The 23,192-nt window shown below is 35.0% G+C and overlaps 1 protein-coding gene across 1 annotated transcript; it reads right to left on the reverse strand.

Moving 5' to 3' along the window:
• Nucleotides 1-10,278: 10,278 nt before the first annotated feature.
• Nucleotides 10,279-23,152, reverse strand: LOC125645489 (clathrin light chain A-like). The gene is made up of 5 exons (XM_048871030.2): nucleotides 22,965-23,152; nucleotides 22,154-22,239; nucleotides 20,956-21,070; nucleotides 18,680-18,791; nucleotides 10,279-10,963 (listed from the first exon to the last, which is right to left on the reverse strand). The coding sequence occupies exons 1-5, from the start codon at nucleotides 23,098-23,100 to the stop codon at nucleotides 10,792-10,794; spliced, it is 621 nt and encodes a 206-aa protein (XP_048726987.1). The 5' UTR covers nucleotides 23,101-23,152; the 3' UTR covers nucleotides 10,279-10,791.
• Nucleotides 23,153-23,192: the final 40 nt, after the last annotated feature.

Here is a 23,192-nt window from a genome sequence, read left to right on the forward strand (position 1 = left end):
CTCACTTTAATTGGTTCAGTTTCGGACTTTTCTTTTGTCTCACTTTACGTGGTTCTGTTTCGGGCTTTTCTTTTGTCTCACTTTAATTGGTTCATTTTCTGACTTTTCTTTTGTCTCACTCTAATTGGTTCAGTTTCGGGCTTTTCTTTTGTCTCATTCTAACTGGTTCAGTTTCGGGCTTTTCTTTTGTCTCACTTTACGTGGTTCTATTTCGGGATTTTCTTTTGTCTCACTCTACGTGGTTCTGTTTCGGGCTTTTCTTTTGTCTCACTCTACGTGGTTCTGTTTCGGGCTATTCTTCGGCCTCATTGTAGGTAATTCTGTCAATCGACTTGTGATTCTTTTTATATTAAACTACTATTTTATCATACTACTACTTGTGTAGATTTTCCTATATCGATTTCTCGTGTATATATATATATATATATATATATATATATATATATATATATAACGAGTTTATTTGTTTATTACATTTGCTGACAGTAGGGATTTCATTGCTGCTACTGGGAAAACATGCTTCGGTTAGAATTGATTTTAGAGAAGGGCTTTGTCGTTTACTTTTAAAAATACATTTGGTAAAAAAAATTATGATTCCAATATTTTTTCATGTCTGGTTCTTTTTACAAGATAGGAATGTTGTTCTTAATAACCTGAAAAACTTTCGGATTCCTTGGATTGTGCGTTGAAACGTATAGTAGGAGATTGCGACAGCTAGGGTTTAGAGTTTACATTCAGGAGATCCTTTCTTTCTTGGGATTTGGCTTTGTTTTTTCCGTTTTTTTTATTAATTGCTCTGGGTAACGTCTTTGTAGAAGTGCAATTTGTAATTCCGTCAAGCGACTGTTAAGGATTTCAGTATCGGAATTAATTGTGCATAGGCGTCTTAATAAATTGTATGGCATGTTGTTTCTAGTATGCTTAGGGTGGCAGGAATCAAACGGACAGTCCATAACCTACGAGTTGCCCAATATCAAACAGTGCATCAACAGTATATAAATCCACGGAATTCAACATTTCTACATAAATATCCTGTTAACAAATTAAAAATCCAATATTTCAACAGAATTTGTGTCTTCAAGCAGTTCTAAAATCTGAAATTTCAATAGGTACATACTGCAAGTCGGTGTCAGGGTAATCTCGGCTGATATTCGGCTCGGCTGAATATCTGGACTGACGCCTTCACCGAATCTCGGAGCAGTCCTTCATAATTCATGTCTGGAAATTTACTTTCAGCTTCGACCAGTTCTAGCAATTAATGTGCACTTAGGTTACACTGCTGTTCGCTTCAGATAAGTGATTTGACTGTTAAACTAACTCTCTATCACTATTAATGCTGTATTACTTACCGTTTAGGTATAAAAATCCCAAAATGAAAATAGGCACTAAATTTTCCGTTGAAATGAAGATTTTCATGGCACAATATTTTGTCTCCTGGAATTGAAGAGTTCCTATATTCTGCTTTATCTAGTTACTTATACATCGTATCTCTACATACCTACTTGCATTTCGCTAATTAAAAAAAACAAACTATAGGAACTCTTCAATTTTGGGAGATAAAATATTGCGCCATAGAAGTCTTCATTTGAACGGAAAATTTAGTGATGGTTTATTTTATTGAATTTACATATTTAGACGGTAAGTAGTACAGCATTAATAGTCATTGAGAGTTAGTTTAACAGTCAAATCACTTATTTGAAGCGAACAGCAGTATCACTTAAGTGCACATCAATTGCTAGAACTGGACGAAGCTGAAAGTAAATTTCCAGACATGAATCATGAAGGACTGCTCCGAGATTCGTTGAAGACGTCAGTCTAAATATTCAGCCAAGCCGAATCTCAGCCGAGATTAGTGTCAGGGGTATAAAGAGCAAGGTGAACCACTTCTTCCTTCTGGATTCAGTAAAGGAAGAATCCGCAAATTAACGACCTCTGTTGTCGTCTTTTCGATTGGCGTTTTGTCATCTTTTTGCAAATATATGACAATGGTATATACATGTATGTCACTGGTCGTTGTATAGAATATTGATTTTCAAAATGTTCATCAAAGGCAGGATGAATAATCCTTTGTGGTTTATCAACTTTTGACCCACTGTCGGTTACTGTGACATTTGTATTAAATCAAACCCTACTTTTGAAACTGTTTACACAACGTACATATACTCTAAACTGATGATTCTAGGTCATTTCACTGCGTTTTACAGTCAAATCTATCTATCATTTGGGAGGTGATTGTTACATTAGATGACTTCCGGAAATAGTTCTGATCTAGAATATCAAAGTCATTGTCGACGATATTACATGTTCGTTTAGCAGGGTACGGTCGAGGTGGGAATAATTGGTACCCGGCGATAATAGGCAAATGATGTATCACCTGGAAAAAAATGGCACAGAGTCATACTCTACATCCACAATTACGGCTGTTAACAAATTTCAATTTTGTTACAGAAATGAAAAATAGAAGTTGAACGTTTTAAAGAAACTAGAATTAGGTTATTGTGAAATTTGTAATTATACTCTCGACATGGTACTCCACGCAAAAAGACGCGTACTGTTTCCGGAATGTTAGTAGTTTACATTCAGAAAACATTACACACCTCCTACGTAAATACATGTACATCAATAGCAATAGATTTTCTGAAAAAGTGGTTAAAACAAAAATATAGACATTTTGTCAAAAAGAGGCATATTAAAGTAACGACACGTGTATATATATATATATATATATTATATATATAGGTTTGCTAAACTAGAGTTGTTAGGAAGCCCCTTTTAAAACAATACACATACAAACTGAAGATATTTAAATTTGACCACGAGTTCGTGCATCATTTATATAGGCCGATTGCATGCGTGGAGTGCTACTCCACCGTAAATGTCAAAACGATCGTACACAAAATTTTATTCCACAATTCAATTTTCTTCACTAGAAATTTCACCTCTTTCAAGCGAAGTATAATTATCTGCGTTTGAACGCAGTGTGTGCATCCATTCTGATTCCTAACTGTTAAGCATACTGACGTTACACAGTAGGATGTCGCCCTAGACAATTCTACTCTAGCTATATCCAGTTTTCCTCATCATTAAAATCCTGCTCTCTGCCTGCCTTTTAGCTGTCCTTAACTTTTGTCTCGCTGTTTGTCTGTCGGAGTATTGTCAGACGGTCTGTCCTAATTGTGTCTTCTCGATCACCGGCAGTTATATCGCTTAGGTTCAACTACTCTTAATCCCCTTACATGGCAGATACGCATTTAATGTCTAAAAATAACGGCTATAACATTTAAATGATTGGGGAAAATCAATAAATAAGAAATCTGATTAAAATTTTCGGTAAATATTATAATTTATTTAAATTCATGGAGTAATTAGTTAATCAAATTGCAATAAATTTTTGTGATATTTTTGACCTCGCATTATATACCGCATTCGTTAGATATTGTGCCGTTTTCAAATAGTTGTGTGAAAAGTCATAAAATGTGAATAAAGTTGACATAGCAAAAGATCATACAGTTGTTTGCATTACAGATCATAGAAAAGTTAACTTTTGGAAAACAATGTCGATTGTTATCACTGGTTTATGTGAATGTAAATGTTTATGTAAATTCGAACCTCAGCGATATAATTGGGGTACCTGTAAAGTGCGAAACGAAATCGAAACGAAATCTACCGAAACGAAACCCACCGAAACGAAACGAAACCTACCGAAACGAAATGAAACCTACCGAAACGAAACAGATTGTATAACCGAACTCTTTTAATTATAATGATTAAAAACGGTATCTTAGGCTCCTGTGAAAGTTATCACATATGAATAAAATTCGCCTCCCCTTTGATGTAGGCTTTCGGCTTGACTGATACAAAGTTTTAAAAGTTGGAAGGTGGTGAGTAAGCACAAAGTACATATTCTAAGTTGATTAGATACCATGTGTAATTAGTTTTGGTCCATAAATTTCAGAACGGAGGGTTACAGTCTCATAGGTCAGAGGTCTGGGGAAACACACTAAACGAGGGTGGGGTCGCCGGCGTTGGATCCACCTTTCGGCATAATACATGTTTCAGTATTTTTGCTTTAAAGACAAATCTATGTATACATGTGGATATTGTGTATTTGTATGTAGTATATCAAACGGTGGATTCTGAGTATGTCCTCCCTTTCTCTTTGTAATTTCTGCTTCCCTTGTTCATAAGCCTTTTGATTTTACAAAATGCTCACATCCTCCTGATATTATTGCATAAAACACATTTCCGTTTTCCGCCCCGTTTTCAATTCCCCGTCTTAGCAACATCCTAAATGTATAGAGTTATCTTTAGACTCACTACATATCAATAATAATTTTTAGTAATACATGGATATATATCTTACCGATTGCATTCATATAATATAGTATACTATTTAATGTTTTTCCATTATTGAAAGCACTCGTACCTCAGCAGTTAGAGATAAAATAAGGGGTTAAGAGTTCTTCCTGCTTTCAACTTTCTCAGACACCAGCTTCTTCAAATAATGTATCTATACCCAAAGGAGGATCCAACGCCGGCGACCCCACCCCTCGTTTAGTGTGTTTCCCCAGACTTCGGAAACTGTAACCCTCCGTTCTGAAATTTATGGATCCGAAACTAATTGCACATGGTATTTAATCAACTTCGGATATGTACTTGGTGCTTACTCACCCCCCTTCCAACTTTTTAAACTTTGTATCAGTCAAGCCGAAAGTCTACATCAAAGGAGAGGCGAATTTCATTTATATGTGGTAACTTTCACAGGGGCCTAAGATACCACTTTTAATTATTATAATTAAAAGAATTCGGTTACACAATCTGTTTCGTTTCGTTTCGGTAGGTTTCGTTTCGGTAGATTTCGTTTCGGTAGATTTCGTTTCGTTTCGCACTTTACAGGTACCCCTTTTAATTATTATAATTAAAAGAGTTCGGTTATACAATCTGTTTCGTTTCGTTTCGGTAGGTTTCGTTTCGTTTCGGTGGGTTTCGTTTCGGTAGATTTCGTTTTGTTTCGGTGGGTTTCGTTTCGGTAGATTTCGTTTCGTTTCGGTAGATTTCGTTTTGTTTCGTTTCGATTTCGTTTCGCACTTTACAGGTACCTATATAATTGCGTGATCAATGCTAAAACTAAGTATTTAGTTTAAATTTTATTTCATTTAGATAAGTCAACATATATATACACAATATTTAGTATGCACACAGGATTCGGAAACAATTTGTAGCAACTTATATTAATCCGTTTCCTTGAATTAACTTTGAATGATAAATGTACATTTGCCCATGTTGCATGACAAAGATGAAAATGAAAAAGTAAAGAAAAACGAAAGAAAAAACTTTAACAGGTAAATAAATAAACATTTGAAGAAATGTTATAACATAAGTTCATAAACTACATACTCACAGTATAAATACACAGATGCACAACATACATGTATAACGGTCATAAAGTAATGAATATATAGTAACTCCCAAACAAGAAATTCGACCACTTTATAAATAAAAACGAAACTCGATAAGATTGATTTACAAATCTTATGGATGCGGTGATAAAATGATGTACGTGTTTAAGATATTTTTATTATAGGAGAAATTTCTAGTTAAGTCTCCATGAAAAAGGATATTACCAAGTATTTAGTGGTTCAACATTGCTACTATTGGTACAAATATATTGCACATCCATTACTGGACCCTATCCAGTTGGACAATTTTGTGTCAATTCAATTTTTGAAAGGGTTTGGCAGAATTTTTCGCAGCAAATAGGTCATTATTTATTTCTATTACTTGTGTTAAACTTTTTTTAAAAATCTATATTGTTAAAAGACATGATTATGTATCTATTTTATGTAATGATTGATTTGTGTTGCTTATGTTGTGTTGACACCAACAGCCAAATCAAGTTTAATGAATAAATCTTAAGTCAATTTTAAGTGCTAAAAGGTCATGTTTAAAACACTGTACTATAGCTCAATAATAAGCATTGCGACCCCCAGTATTTCTGTTTGATTTCCTATTTCTCCATCAATGTAGAAATCAAAAATACTCTTTTCCCAAAAATTTTACATTACTCCAAATCTCAGGTGCGAACCTCTTTAAGGTAGTAGATTTAGGTTTGTTCCAACACGGTATACCTGACTATACAATGTACTCCTATTCAGAATATGAAAGAGTGGACCATCCCCTGACAATCACACTCTAGTGTTACGCCGGAACGTTCATCTCTTCCTAAAACGAACCCCCAGGGTCCATTTTACAGATCTTACAACTAAAGCCGGTATTCTCGATCAGTTGATCATTAATTGATTTCCGATTTTGTGTACTATTTGTTTAATCCTTATTTCCACGTTTATCCTTAAAGAAAGGGTATCATTAAATAAATTACAGAAAGTAATTTTGGTCTCAAGTCTTTTAACAGTTATTGTACGAATTCAATGAAAATGCGAGCACGTTTATTAAACAAAATTGTAGTCTTCTTCTCCGAAAATATAGATTTCTTAAACATTAGGAGTAATTTGCAAAAGCCCTCTGTAGCCCTGCCAATCTGATTAAAATAAGATCTTTGATCCGCTCCGTTATTGTTATGTCGCTAACAATAACGGAGCGGATCAAAGATCTTAGCGACATAACAATAACGGAGCGGATCAAAGATCTTATTTTAATCAGATTGTAGCCCTGCTTGCCCCTTCCGGGATGTGGTGGTGGGGTTCAAGCTTAAAACTTTAATTCAACCTTAGTCTCTTCAATGAACTAAGTCCCAAATAATGTTTGATACATTTGTAGAACACAGATGTTTATATGTTGTATATAGTTCCCATAGTATAGTTTCATGCAGCATTTTATTCCATGGATAGTTAGTGTGGTTATATACTTTGTACTTGCATATTGCATGGTTTTAATGCAACGTTAACAGACAAGGTATGTTAGTTTGAACCATGCATGGACGGTCAGTTTTTATTTGTATTTTATATGGTTTTAATGTAACAGGCTATAGTATGTAATTTTGCGCCCCCCCCCCCCCCCACCATTTATAATTTTAATGAATGACCTATTTATCTTTATGGAGGAGCAGTTCTATTCACTGGGTCAATGGGGAGGGGGGGGGGGGGGGCAGACAGACATGAATTTATGATACTAGTGGTTATAAATGTTGAACGAGTGTTAAATGTATATCTTGCATACAAGTGATAGCTGGAATGCACTTTTATATTCCCTCCAAATGTTCAGAAATGATGGTGTGGTATTTTTTAACCCTCCCGTATACAAATATAAAGGGGGAAATTTCTGACACAAAACAGAATGTATTGCGTGGACTCCCTATACTGGTATAGAGGTTTACTAATAACGGTTTTGTATGGCAGAACTTCCGTGTATAACACGTCTCCTCTTGCCAAGTAGTTGATGGATTGCGCAATCAATCACGACACCCATGTTATATCGATGGGTACCCCTGTTAGGTGAATGTGTCAGTATATTTTATCTTTAGAAGGAAGAGGAAAAACAAACTCTAGCTTGATAGTAGGTTTATTTTTCGGTTGGTTTTGGCGTCCGTTTTGGAGGTAAAACTGAAGTTATCAGAATGCAAGAAATGTACAGAAATTGGTCAGACCATGGAAGTGCACGTTTTAGTAACACTGACCACAAATCGTACGCCTGTAAAGAAAACAGATTCCAAGAGCCGACATACAGCCAAAGACTAGAACCAAACACGGAAACAACAGAAAAAAGATCTGCGAAAAATGATAGTGAACATTCAAACGCCTGTGTGATTATCGACACCACGGAATTCTCCATCATTGAAAGATCTAAATTGCAGACCAAAATGTGTTGCGGTTGGTTATTGCAGTTACTCGTTCTCGGACTATTTCTAGGAATTTACATGAATATCGCTGTTCCGAACAGAGGGGTGGACAAACCTGTGTTAATTGTTGTGAACACCGGTGTCTCTTCTCCACACGGTCAGATGTTCAGAGACATAAATAACGGACAAGTTCTTCCCGGGAACGGTGGTGAACTGTTATTTTTGAGTTCTTCTGACTTTGACAGACCATATGTCGCGTCCGAAAATTTGTATCATTCTGTACCCCTCAGCGAAACATACATCAAAATGCAAGTGCATGAAGAATGAATACCAGAATTTCTGTCTAGGTTTAGTATTCATTCACTTATATTTCAATGATTATTTTGGGAATTAAATGATATTCAATCTAAATGTATGATGCTTCTTTAAGGTCCTTTGATTATCCAAGCAATAAGAGCTCCCCGTTCTAATGGATACCCGATGACTCGTACATACGGACATTTCAACAACCAATCTGTCTTTCGATTACCAATCGTGCATAGAACACGTGCACGCAAAAGAAATAGTTGGCCGACATTGAAATGTCCCTTGTACACAGGATGATAAAAGCAATTTTCCATATCATTTGTACTACACTGACTTTACGGATATCCAAAATGGTCTTAGCAGTACAATGTTCTGTCAATCAAAAACAAATATTGGTATTTTTAAAAACTATGATTTATTATTAATGTACACTACATGAAAAAAGCGAAGATGCGAACTGTGATCAATCTCGCAATTCCTATAAAGGAGCAAGGCAAATACGGACCCCTGGACACACACAGAGGTGGGTAAATATCCCATGTTGATCAGGTAAATGGAATAATCCATAGTAAAAATGAGTACCATATGTAACGAACAGCCTTACACACGTCAGACAGCATTCGACCATACACAGGAAATGCTCGTGCGTATCGAATCAGTTGAGAGACATCAACACCAGATGCAGGTGATAATGAAATATTGCTACATAAATATGGGGAGTTGACGAAGGAGAGGCTGAAGTCATCCCTGTTGAGTTGAAGCCAACAGCAAGAGATTTCCTACATCTGGCATCTATATTTTTCATCATATCAGAATATTAGGGGAAAATGAGCAATGACTGTCATCATCACTTTCCTCAAACCATACTGGGGATCATCTCAAAATCAAGCGAAAAGAAGACGTTCGAGATAAATGGAACATCTATAATTGCGTATTTTGGTTTATCCAATTCGTTGATATGGTTTATTTATTCACTCGGCAAGTCCCGCGAATAAATACACCATATCAACTCGTTGGATAAACCAAATATCAAAACACGCAATATAGATATTCTCTTAAACAGTTTTTTTTTTTTAAATATAAAGCTTCCATATTTTATACAAAGGTAAGACACCAGTACAGACTGTGGGGTCATGAGGTCAAAGATCAGTGTCCCAACAGTCCACAAATTAGTGCAGTTCTTTGCTATGCTTTCAATGTGACACAATTAAGTTGAAAAGATTCTAAGACCTTTCACATTCTATACAAAGTAATTTAATATCAAAGAGACACCTGTAGAATTTGTTCTATCTCTCCATCTGTCCATGATCACTTTCCTTGCATCATGAATATAGTTTTCAACATATGACTAATGTCAAAACAAACCTTCAATCTCTATCTTTACTATGTTTTCATTACAATTGTGACACAAGTTCAACAGTTTTCAACCTAAAGCTTTCATAGCTGACCGTTACAGAAAGACACCAATGTGTCACAACAGACCTTTAGCCAAGTTTTCATTGTGACACAAGATGTTTAAAGTTTGCTTCACACAGCTTTCATAATCTGTGAAAAGGTAGTTTAATATTCAAAATAAACATTATGGTTTTCTGCCTATCTCATGGCCATCATCACTTTCTTGTGACTTGGTATCTTGAACATTTTTCATCACAAAGCTTTCATATTTTATGCAAAGGTAGTTAATCATTTAAAAAATGTTTTGGTCTTGAGGTCAAAGGTCAAGGTAACAGAAGACCTCCCCTGTAAGTCTGCTACATTTGATTGTTTATATTTTGTCATCTTCGCTAGCCAAGGGACATTGTCAAAACACTGTGTATCGTTACCCTTGGCTAGTGAAGATGATATTTTGTACAAATGTAGTACATCCTGCAGTTTAACATGGAAATCCAGATCTGGGAAACCTCTCCATCATTATGAATATTAATGACTTCTGTGTTATTTGTGCTAGTACATGTGATGCATGAATTAAGTTTTCGGTGGGGCCCTTTCTGAGAGTCAGTTTTCTAGTTTTAATCATATTCATTAACAGTAGGTGTCAGTGGAGATAAGATACAGCATTCAGAACAGCTATGACTGCATCAGGTAGTTTACCCATCATGGTAAATTGGTATTCAGGTACATATTGTACATCTCTTCAAAGCCACAATACTGTAAAAATGCACTGAATAATAAAAATGAACTGTTTCCATACTATTTATTATTCATTGCATGAAATGGATTAATAAATTGGTCCAAAATATAAGTTATTTTAAGTTGAGAGTTCAAAAGTCGGCCATTGTGAAAATACCTTGATAATATTTATCTAAAAGTCACAAACAACTATAAATATATCTTGCCAATGACATCCATTTTACTTTTCACAGTTGACATACATGCTCTCCTTTTTGCTTCAAACCAGTTAGTGTACACAAATTAAAAATGAAGAAAAAAAATATAAGGAAAATGAAGAAGGGTTTTCCATAATTTCAATAATTTTCAATTCAATTCCAGTACCTCTTTAAATTACACTGGAACAAAATCAATTTATGAAATTTCAGATATACAGTTAACACTCGGAAATGGCATATGACAAAATGCAATATTAATATCCTTGCTGTATTCATACTGTGACACATTGACATGGAACATATTCTACACATAAATCAGTCACAACACACATCTTCTGTCTCTGGGAATGACACAGTTTCATTTCATCGCATCAATGGCGTCTGCTTCAGTTGTAGAAGAATGGAGCGCAACCTTGACACGTCCTTGGTGTTTTTGGAATTTTTGGGGTTGAATTCGCATAATCTACAGATTTTTTCCCACTCCCCACCAGGTTGTGTGGTATCTCGGTCCTTTACGAATGCATCCTCAGCAGTTCTGAAGTAGAAAATCAGCAAGTAACTTTATACTCTCATGTATATTATTATCATTTTTTCATGTATTGGAAAATCCTACACATATGTATGTATATACTGTATGTATATGCATTTCTCTCACATATATCATCTGTTTTTACAAATTTAAACTTGAATATATTTCTTATCATCTACTAGTACATTTTGTATATCACAAATTTACCATTACCTTGGGAGTGTACTATAGAATCTTTATTTTAGTGAGCACTTAATATGACGAAATGACTCGTGTAAGTCAAATCGCGTGCACATGAATTCGTGAGTTGTTTGTTAATCAAGAGTAATTCTTGTAGATGTATTTTAACAAAAGAAAATCAAAACGAATAATTTTATTTCGCAATTGATGCCTCTCTCGAAATTACATGATAATAAATTTGTCGTGTATATTTAGGAATCTACAGCATTTTACAGTGCATACTGTGTGCAGCTTTATATTTGCTACTGGGGGTTTTCCCCAGAGCATTTCTTGGTCTATAAGTCTGTTCTAACACACTTTTCATCAAATTCACAGTATCAATTTTAATTCTATCATTACAATTTTAATCTCACAATCTTCACAGTATAAATTTTTATACTATCATTACAATTTTAATCTCACAATCTTGGCTTACCGTAAAAATTACAGAATTAACAACAGCATGAATAAGACTGAATACTATAGCTGCAATCAAATTTTCTGTTTAATACAGTAATAGACATGTGTATATATATCACTCATTTCTGCAGTGTATTATCTATAGCAATAGAATTGTTTGTTTGTTTAAGGTAGATCGATCCTCATGTGATGTCATAATTTAAGTTTTGCAAAAATCTGTTCAATTAAACTTTGCACATGATTGAAATATACCGTTCATAGGAAGTCTATTCCCTGGTTGAACTAAGAAATCTGGTAAACTATTGATAGTGAAGAGGTTTATATTTCCCAAAGATTATCAATTATCTATACTTATATGAAGTAACAATTTTTGCCAATAAACTCCAAAACGCTTGCCCCAGAGTTATTTCTTGCACCTTTAATATTGTTTCATATGTGAGGTGACATCCGTAAGTGATAATAGAATCTTACTTGATTAGTAAATATCGTAAATTTATTTAAAACATACTTTTGTTTTCCATAAACTACCCTGAAATAGCAAAAATGAAAGTAAAGTGGCGGATCTATGTAAGTTTTTTTTAAGGACAACTTAAGATAATACAATATGAAGTTAATCCATTGTTTATCGATGCTTGATTTTGATCTTACAGAAGAATTAGTTTTGATAATTGTTGAATAAGTAAAATATGCCTGTTCGTTTCTTCAATCTGTGATTTTAGTCTTGAACCAGCCTTGTGGAATTTTCCAGAACGCAGCGCGGTAACATTATACGTACTAATTGCACATTCTCGGGCCTTTTCAGCAAGCCAGAAGATGAGATTGGTTTACAATATGATCAGCATAAAATTATGTAGGTTTTCAGTGATACTTACGAGGGCTGTTCAATATGTAATGTGTATTTTACCACAGCGTGATAATAGGGCTGAAACGATTCACCGAAATATTGATACTGTTCAATATAAATGCTCAATTCAATGTTTGATTCTTTGCCTCGATTTTCGATTCAATACGTTTATTACAAACAGGTTCAGTAAAATGCATCAGGCTTGACAGGCCTGTACTTTTATATTACCTAACATACCTATATGAGGGACAAAATACAGTCCATTAACATTTAGATTGTAAATGTTTGCCTTGAGTTTGACGAAAACAATAATGAACTTTATCGATTTAAACTGCAGAATAGAGCCAACAGGCATCTTACAGTTTGGCGGTTTGGAAACATTTTGCTTTTAGAATTATGATTATGAATGCTGGTAATTAATTTTTCTTCAATGTTATTATTGGTTTCTTCTGTACGTATCGTATTGAATCGCTGCATAAGCATTGCAATATGTATCCTATCGTGAAGGGGGCATATCGTTTCAGCCCTACGTGATAACGCTTTGCATGATTTCGTGGATGACGATACTCTTGAATAGCTCTATTCAATACCTTTCCAACTGTATAAACACGAGCCTTCAGCTCCACATAGTTTTAAATTTATAGTCATTTCAATAGACCCAGTCGTAGACCACTGTTGTAACAAGAGGCCGAAGGGCCACATCGCTCACCTGAGTCACCTTGGTTCATATTTAAAGATTTTCCCTATATATTTGTATGCAAACTTTGATCCCCCTTGTGACCCCATCCTACCCCTGGGGGCCATGATTTTAACAAACTGAAATCTGAAATATGTCAGAAAGTTTTCATGTAAATATCAGCTTTTCTGGCTCAAGGTGGTTCTTGAGAAGATTTTTAAAGATTTTCCTTATATATTTGTATGTAAATCTTTGATCCCCTATTGTGGCCCCATCCTACCCCCGGGGGCCATGATTTGAACAAACTTGAATCTGCACTATGTCAGGAAGCTTTCATGTAAATTTCAGCTTTTCTGGCTCAGTGGTTCTTGAGGAGAAGATTTTTCATATATATTAGTATGTAAAACTTTGATCCCCTATTGTGGCCCCATCCAACCCCTGGGGCCATGATTTGAACAAACTTGAATCTGCACTATGTCAGGAAGCTTTCAAGTAAAATTCAGCTTTTCTGGCCCAGTGGTTCTTGAGAAGATTTTTAAATGACCCCACCCTATTTTCGTGATTATCTCCCCTTTGAACTGGCCCTTCATTTGAATAAACTTGAAAGCCCTTCACCCAAGGATGCTTTGTGGCAAGTTTGGTTGAAATTCGCCCAGCGGTTCTTGAGAAGAAGTCAAAAATGTGAAAAGTTTATGACGCCGATGACAGACAACGGACAAATTTTGATCAGAAAAGCTCACTTGAACCTTCGGTTCAGGTGAGCTAAAAATGGTTGGGAAACGGGTTGAGAATATTAGAAATTAGAGCTTATATAAAATTTCGCACAAAACTCAGCCATTCGGTAATGCAGATTTTTACTGAATTGGGGGAAGTTTACGGGTCTGATAAGGTATCTTATGAGACAGTTCGTAGGTGGAGAAAGAAATTTCTGACTGGCACAGAGTCCGTCAAAGATGCAGCAAAATCTGGCCAACCTGTAACTGTAACAGGCATGACAAATGTCTCAAAAATCAGGAAAATAATTGAAAGTGATGGCAGATACATGATTCGTGATATTGCCAAAGCTGTTGGCATATCGCTAACGCGGGTGCATTTCATTTTGAAGTGTTTTTTTTTTTTAAAGTACGAAAGATTTCCGCTAGATGGATACCGCATATATTGACAGATGACCAAAAACGGATACAAGTACTAACTGCTAAGCAATTGTTCAAAATGTTTCCCAAATTCAATCAAAGACAATTTGCAAACATTGTTACTGATGACGAAACATGGGTTCACAATTTCGAACCAGGAAACAAAATATCGCTAACTAAACACGGTTGAAGGCCTTTAGTTGCCAAAAGAACCATAAGCACAAAGATGGTTCTTTATTGCATATTCTTCACAATGTGATGGTATAGCCATACAAATTCCGGTGCCGAAGGGCAAAAGTGTTACAGGTCAGTATTACCAAGATGTTATACTAAAAAGCTGAAGAAATATTATCATAAATGACACCCTGTGTCAGGATTTAGGCATGTTTGTCTACTTCATAATAATGCTCCATCCCATACATCTGATCTTGTGAAGCAATTTTTGAAGTTGGAGGTTACGGTCTTGCCACACCCACCATACTCTCAAGATCTAGCCCCATGCGACCTTTTTCCTTTTTCCAAAACTTAATAAGTTCTGATCTGGTCGTCGCTTCAAGTCCCGACAAGCCCTTGGCTCAGCCATCAGTCAGTACCGTAGAGGTCTACCTAAATCAGCGTACCGTGGCACATTTCAGAATGGATTCAGAGATTGAAATTATGTATTTCAAACTATGGAGAATACTTTGAAGGGATGCAATATTCATTTCACTATTTGAGTCAAATGCTTTTGAGATATCGTACAATACACATTACATATCGAACAGCCCTCGTATAATACATGTAGCTTTGACTAGGCCCATATTTATCATTTTATGAAGACTTATAATCATTTTACTTATATATATCTCATCCAACAAAGGACAACCCCCTCACCTGAGACCAACAATCTGACACATTGATGAATTTTTAAATACGACATTCTTCTGATAATTTCAATGTTTTCAATTTTTTCCGCAATTATAGAAATCATTGTTACGACTTTTTGTAATAATCTATTAACAGTTACTGATATGTACAAACACATTCATAAACACAGAAAGTTTTTATTTTGGTTGAACGTGTTTTGTGACGACACAGATCTTGAAAGTAAGTAATAAGTCAAAAACTGTCGAATATGTCAGATATCGAATAGTCTGGGTCTGTTCTGGGAAGTTTGCGACTTAAAACTTAAACATTTTACTGAAATTATGTTGTACACTTCCTGACAATGTCCAAGAAATCATGCCATTGTTTACAACATAGCAGTTTTTCTGTTTGTCCTGCATTATGTTTTTGATTATTGCGTTAGTCGAGAAGAAACAATGTACATTCATATAAATCTTGCCCTGAAATTGGCGCACTGGACAAAAACTACCATTCTAAACACATTCGCAATACTGAGTTTCAAATATTTGAAATTATGAACGACCATTCATTTTGTCTTTGGTCAACTATTCGGCATGATGGATTATGATTGCATTTGTAAAATCATTATCTATTCCAATTTTCAATAAAGAACATTTATAGGAGCCCCAATTGACTTCCTAATAATCAAGTTTTATTTACTGTATATGATATCAATAAATATGACATTACTATTAAAATGCATGCAATTATTCAAATATTTTTCGTGAATTCATTTGAATTAAAGATATTGTTCATTCTAAAGACATCGTTCATTCAGTTAATGTGTGCAACAATTCAAACACACATTAAAAAATCCTTCCTCATCATTAAATTCTGATTCCCCGCGCTTGTGCGGAGTTTCATCTAGTTCATGATAAAAAAAAAAATGTTGTCAAGGGCAACAACTCCTATGCTGGTATTTTCTCTACCACATGTCTATTCTACATTGATTTCCCTAATCTCCACAATTAATTCACACATATTTATAAATTAACAGTTTTTCTGAACTGTTGGCATAAAAATGTATCATTTTAACAAGTGTTTATGTATTTTTATTCTGTTTTACGAAAATGTGTGATTTTTTTTAATGTTGACAAACATGTATACTACTGTCTTTGCATGTCTGATATCTTTTAAAAAATGGTGGAAACATGCACATTTTCTTCAAATCAAACTATATTGAGTGGAAATTGATACGTTTTTTTCCACTTTCAACCATTAATACTGATAAGTCACATGAGGGTGGAGCTACCTTAAATCACTACAAACATCGTACAGGATGCCAGTCAGACACATGCACTTTCTCCACTATTCCGACTATTGACTATGATCTTTAACAAAATTAAATACCGCATATTAAAAAACAAATGACAAAATATTTCCCTCTCCAAATGAAATAAGACTATACATAGATATATATATCTACCATGACATTTAAAATTATTCACAATAAAAAGATTACCACAACAAATTTTCAGTGTATCAATATATACTTACACATTATGATTTCTAGTCAGATGAAAGCAAATAAAGAAAAAGCAATAGAACAGTAGGAAATCTTACCACACTGTAGTAAACATACATTGTGCATGCATCCTAATATGGATGAGTATTACCAATATATAATTATCATCACTTCATAAATATTGAATTTACTGGTAGTGTGTGAAGCAACAACTCATATAGCTCAGTATTCAAAAGGATCAAAGGATCTGATCCAGGTCAGGTGTAATAAATAAAAGGATCTGATCCAGGTCAGGTGTAACAAATAAAAGCATCTGATCCAGGTCAGGTGTAACAAATAAAAGCATCTGATCCAGGTCAAGTGTAACAAATAAAAGGATCTGATCCAGGTCAGGTGTAACAAATCAAAGGATCTGATCCAGGTCAGGTGTAACAAATCAAAGGATCTGCTCTTGGTGAAACATATCCAAAGATGAAAATGGTATGGGATGCTTTCATACATATAGGCAAAGGTTTTAGTGAATGTAGTCTATCATATTGTGTGAAACAGTATATAGTCTATCATGTGGTGTGTAACAGTATATAGTCTATCATTTGTGTTACAGTATGTATTCTATCATGTGGTGTGTTACAGCATCTAGTCTATCATGTGGTGTGTTACAGTATGTAGTCTATCGTGTGGTGTGTTACAGTATGTATTCTATCATGTGGTGTGTTACAGTATGTAGTCTATCATGTGGTGTGTTACAGCATCTAGTCTATCATGTGGTGTGTTACAGCATCTAGTCTATCATGTGGTGTGTTACAGTATGTATTCTATCATGTGGTGTGTTACAGTATGTAGTCTATCATGTGGTGTGTTACAGTATGTATTCTATCATGTGGTGTGTTACAGCATCTAGTCTATCATGTGGTGTGTTACAGTATGTAGTCTATCGTGTGGTGTGTTACAGTATGTATTCTATCATGTGGTGTGTTACAGTATGTAGTCTATCGTGTGGTGTGTTACAGCATCTAGTCTATCATGTGGTGTGTTACAGCATCTAGTCTATCATGTGGTGTGTTACAGTATGTAGTCTATCGTGTGGTGTGTTACAGTATGTATTTTATCATGTGGTGTGTTACAGTATGTAGTCTATCATGTGGTGTGTTACAGTATGTAGTCTATCGTGTGGTGTGTTACAGTATGTATTCTATTATGAGGTGTGTTACAGTATGTATTCTATCATGTGGTGTGTTACAGTATGTATTCTATCATGTGGTGTGTTACAGTATGTATTCTATCATGTGGTGTGTTACAGTATGTATTCTATCATGTGGTGTGTTACAGCATCTAATCTATCATGTGGTGTGTTACAGTATGTATTCTATCATGTGGTGTGTTACAGCATCTAGTCTATCATGTGGTGTGTTACAGCATCTAGTCTATCATGTGGTGTGTTACAGTATGTAGTCTATCATGTGGTGTGTTACAGTATGTAGTCTACCATGTGGTGTGTTACAGTATGTATTCTATCATGTGGTGTGTTACAGTATGTAGTCTATCATGTGGTGTGTTACAGTATGTATTCTATCATGTGGTGTGTTACAGTATGTAGTCTATCGTGTGGTGTGTTACAGTATGTAGTCTATTGTGTGGTGTGTTACAGTATGTAGTCTATCGTGTGGTGTGTTACAGTATGTAGTCTATTGTGTGGTGTGTTACAGTATGTAGTCTATCATGTGGTGTGTTACAGTATGTATTCTATCATGTGGTGTGTTACAGCATCTAATCTATCATGTGGTGTTACAGCATCTAGTCTATCATGTGGTGTGTTACAGCATCTAATCTATCATGTGGTGTTACAGCATCTAGTCTATCATGTGGTGTGTTACAGCATCTAGTCTATCATGTGGTGTTACAGCATCTAGTCTATCATGGTGTTACAGCATTATGTAGTCTATCATGTGGCGTGTTACAGCAGGGTTTTGACCAGCTTTTAAATGTTACTACCCATTTCACATTCACGTGTGAGCTCCTACGGAAGGGGGTGAGGGTGAGGAGGGGAGAGTGGAGTGTGGTGGATGGCCTTTGAAGTTACCTGTTAGTCTCCTTAGTCTTGTGCACCTGTTCATTGTGGTGCTTGTACCAGTCATCTAGTTCTTTCTTGGCTGACTCTCTCCACTCCTCCTTCTTTTGTGCTTCCTCGGCATCTAACATAAAAAAAAATTAAAAATCAAAATGAAACATAAAATGAATTGGTTGAAACATTTTGCTGTATGTATCAAACTGTAGTGACATGACTTCAGACTATGTAGTTTTGGAAGCAAAATAAAGTGCATAAAAATTACCTTCCTCTTAACAATTTTAAAGCAGTCCCTAAGAATACATGTAGTGATAGGCAAATTATAAACATTAGTAACCATATGTTATGTACTGGAAAAATATTCATTGACTTTTTTAATTGTCAAATTTGCAAATCAATAGGTTTTCGATATGAAATTGGTTAATACTACAATAAATATTTGATTTTGATACTCTGTACGGACTCCTTATCTCAGAGGGGGGATTGCTGATTTTCATTTGTGTTGGACCCCCTCCTCCCCCGACTCTTTATGATTGGAATCAGTATATGTATAGCTACTATATGGTACATAAATGTATGAAATGATAAAATGTGGAATTCGCTATGAACCACAATTAAAAATACTATCATAAAAGTTTTAGTAACTTAAGAGAAAGGAAACTACAAATATTTTTTATTCATGACAATTTTTAATGATGTGTTATACTTTCTTGAAACCATATATGTATCTTCATTTTTAAATACACAACAAGAGGCCCACAGGCCTTATCGGTCACCTGAATCCTAGTGAAAAAGTATCACTACTTCCATGGGCTATGAAATCTAGAAAAAATTTCCTGTTCTGAATATCTAAGCTAAATTCTAATTGTTCAGCAACGGTATAAAACAAGATGTGTTCTTAAAACTTCACTGCCCTCAAAAGTGCATACACTGATGAAAGGCTTTAAATAATAGGTGTATTAACATTAAAACATCAAAATATATGACTAATTTGGACTCATCCTAAAGTCATAATCCTGGGTTATGAAATACACCATTTTTTGTACATCCTTTTCTGCTATTTCTAAGTATGCATTTAGATTTTATACAGTATCAGCAAACTTACACATAAATACTATATATACTAAGTTTGGCCCCATCCTGGGGTCAAAACCCTTAATTACTCTGGGGAAAATCAAATTTACAATTTTGGTAAAAGACTACCTGCTCTATCCATTTAGTTTCAATTTAGTATCAAAAGCACTAAAGAAGATGTTATTTAAGTGTTTTACACATAAACACTATACAACAAGTTTGGCCCCGCCTTGGGGTCAGAACTCCTAACCCAGGGATCATGAAATTTACAATTTTCGTAGAGGCCATCTTGCTCTACATCACTATGCATTTAGTTTTTCTTACATGTGTGTGGTCATTGAGAAGATTTTTGAAAATTTGTCATTTTGGGGAAGTTTTTGCCCTGCCCCATAGACCCCAGGGGTGCAGGAATCTTGAAATTTACGATTTATGTTCCCTTTGTTCCAAATATGTTTCATACCAAATTTGAAAAGAATTGGAATGATTGTTCACACATTTAATAACTGACCATTTTGGCCGCACCCTGATACCAAAACCCCTACCCCTGGGATCATCAAATTTGCAATTTTGGTAAAGGACTACCTGTTCTTTCTAAATATCTATTTACTTTCAATTTAGTATCAACAGCACTAAAGAAGATGTTATTTAAGTGTTTTACACATAAACATTATATAATAAGTTTGGCCCCGTGGATCATGAAATTTACAATTTTGGTAGAGGCCTTCCTGCTCTACATTACTATGCATTTAGTTTTTCTTACTTGTGTGTGGTTCTTGAGAAGAAGATTTTTGAAAATTGGTAAATTTTGGGCAGTTTTTGCCCCGCCCCTAGGGCCCCAGGGATGCTGGAGTCCTGAAATTTACAATTTATGTCCCCCTTGTCCCAATGATGCTTCATACCGGCCATCATTAAAAATATTTTTGTTTGATGTACTCCGACCCACATTTTCCAAGGTGGGTCGGTAGGTAGGTTTTTTTCTCTCGTTTTTTTTTTAAACATCATGAAATTTTTTAAATATTTTCTTTTAAAATAAGGAGAATTTTGTATTTTTCAAGGAAACCGAAAAAAAAAAATAATGAAATTTTAAATTGCCGAAAAAAAAATGATCGGGTAGGAGCAAATTTGACGGGTCGGTCAGAGTACATCAAACAAATCAATTTTTATTTTTGGCCTTGCATGTATAAAATTGTGTGTGCAACGCTCAGTGCATATTGTACCTTTCTTCTCCAATCTCATTTGTTGTTCCTCTCGCCATATCCTCAGTTTTTCCGGTTCACTTCTCTCTTTGTCCATCGAGGTGATGGCGGAGTAGGCATCAGATGGTCCATTTGTCTGCAGAAAATGGAGCATCGACACTTAATGCAGGCAAGATACCAAAGCTCATACATGTATTATATGACTTTTGTACAAATAAAAACTTGACAACCCTGTAATTCAGTCTAATTATTTTGAATTTACTACTATTGATAATCATTAATGTTAGCACCAGTATTTTTCAAATTTTTAGGCTTAAAAACCACAAAATTTAAATTGTTATGTTCCACACTCACACACACATATTTTTATGTGTGTGTATATATATATATATATATATATATATATATATATATATATAATATATATATAGATAGATAGATAGATAGAGGAGGACATAAAACTATGTAGATTTAAGAAATCAAATGTCTGGTAAGTTGGCAAAGCTGTTATTAGTATTAAATCTAAAGCAAACTAGCATGGCACTGCGCCATGCCCTTTTTAACTGCCCCATGCCCTTTTTTCTCTAAAATTTAAAAAAAAATATCTGTCAATATAAAAAATTGTTCTTTATTTCACAAGGTTGATTGAAAGTTTAAAATCAAGGCAGCAGGTATTAACTTTTAAAAAGGCTAAATGATTATTCTATTACTATCATAGTATGATACAATGAAAGTGCCCCGAAATTGTCTTGCCGCAACGAAAAGTGCCCTTTTGAACATATGACATGTGTGTCCTCTCTAGATCCTAGATTTAACACTAACCTCACACACCCAACAAACTAGACAGTAATTCGTTCTATTTACATATGAAATAAAAATGACAAGATGTGTCTGTGAAACACTGATGTCCCTGCAAGGTAATTTTGGTACCCAGAGAAAGGCCTTGTCACAGGGAATACCAATCTCATTAAAGTTAGATCCTATGATCCGCCCATCTATTATCACTATGTGTAGCGATAGTAGATGAGCGGATCATAGGATCTAATTTTAATTAGATTGAAGGAATACACGTGAAATATGAAATCCCTATCACTTTGCTGACACTCAGACAGTGTTTAATGTAGAAATAGTTGTATATATATATATTACATGTATACAAAAACTCTGAATTAAGTCTTTTCTCATATATTAGAAATATACTAGATATGTGAGTCTGTACCTCATACTGATTTTCTCCCATAAAACCCGGGTCTCCATTCATCACTTGTGGTTCTCCACCTTCAAACATATCATACTGGTCTGTTCCTAAAACATACAGCAATTTGAAAATTAATGATTTACAAACCTTATGGATTAATGCTATCACCACTTCAACGGATCGAGATTAAAATACTACAATGTTGTACGGGACTCAAATTTCACTTCGAAAACTTCCAGAGATTGAACTGAAGTAACTCAGATCAGAGTCATGCTCGGTTTTATGGAAACAATTCCATCAACAGTTCAAATCGTTACCAATCTTTATGAAATTTGATGTGTGATTAGATGAACATATACTGAGGTAATTTCGGTCCCTTTATTTGTAATTTTGGTCATTTCGGTTATTCTAAGCACTTGTCTAAAATTCGGCAAAATTTTTTAACCTGATCTTGACCTTGACTTTTCGTCCTACAGCTTTCCTTTTTTTGAAACTTGTGGCATTATATAAAATAACCTCATGTTGTAGAGATGGAGATAATATAAAGTCCATCTATAGGCTTTATAGACATGGCCGGGCCGTGATACATTCGACTCAAAATATCAGTTCTATGCGGAAACGCATCTGTGCTAAATTTCTGATTATCATGATTATGTTTCAAAATAATCCTCAACGTTTAGAGAAGCAATAACATGCGAAATAATATATAATTAAGACTTCGACCACACAATATCACCAAAAAATGTGAAATTCATCGTGATCGAGTTAGTGCTGGTGGGCGGACACCGGTTGCATGCCTGTTCGATTTCAGAATTTTGATGGTAAAAATCACCTTCATTATCTTGAGTGAAGTTGTCATCTTCTAATCCAGCTAATTCTGTTTGTTCCCGGGCTAAAAATGCAGCCGCTGGGTCCTCTTCGGCATTTTGTGAAGGCGGTTCACTGTCGAAAGCATCAAATTCAGACATCTTGCAATGAATGTGACGTCAACAATTGAATAAAACCGAGGAATATCGAAAATATTTGACGTCATACTTCCGGGTAAATCGGGTAAGTTTTC

This window comes from Ostrea edulis, chromosome 6 (assembly GCF_947568905.1).
Source record: "Ostrea edulis chromosome 6, xbOstEdul1.1, whole genome shotgun sequence".
Classification (NCBI taxonomy): domain Eukaryota; kingdom Metazoa; phylum Mollusca; class Bivalvia; order Ostreida; family Ostreidae; genus Ostrea; species Ostrea edulis.

What these genes read in the sequence shown, in the direction of transcription:
- LOC125645489 (XM_048871030.2), bottom strand. Translation starts at nt 23,100, where the DNA reads ATGTCTGAATTTGATGCTTTCGACAGTGAACCGCCTTCACAAAATGCC. An exon ending in CTTCACTCAAGATAATGAAG is followed by an intron (nt 22,240 to 22,964) that starts GTGATTTTTACC and finishes TGTATGTTTTAG; the next exon opens with GAACAGACCAGTATGATATG. An exon ending in AATGAGATTGGAGAAGAAAG is followed by an intron (nt 18,792 to 20,955) that starts GTACAATATGCA and finishes TTTTTATGTTAG; the next exon opens with ATGCCGAGGAAGCACAAAAG.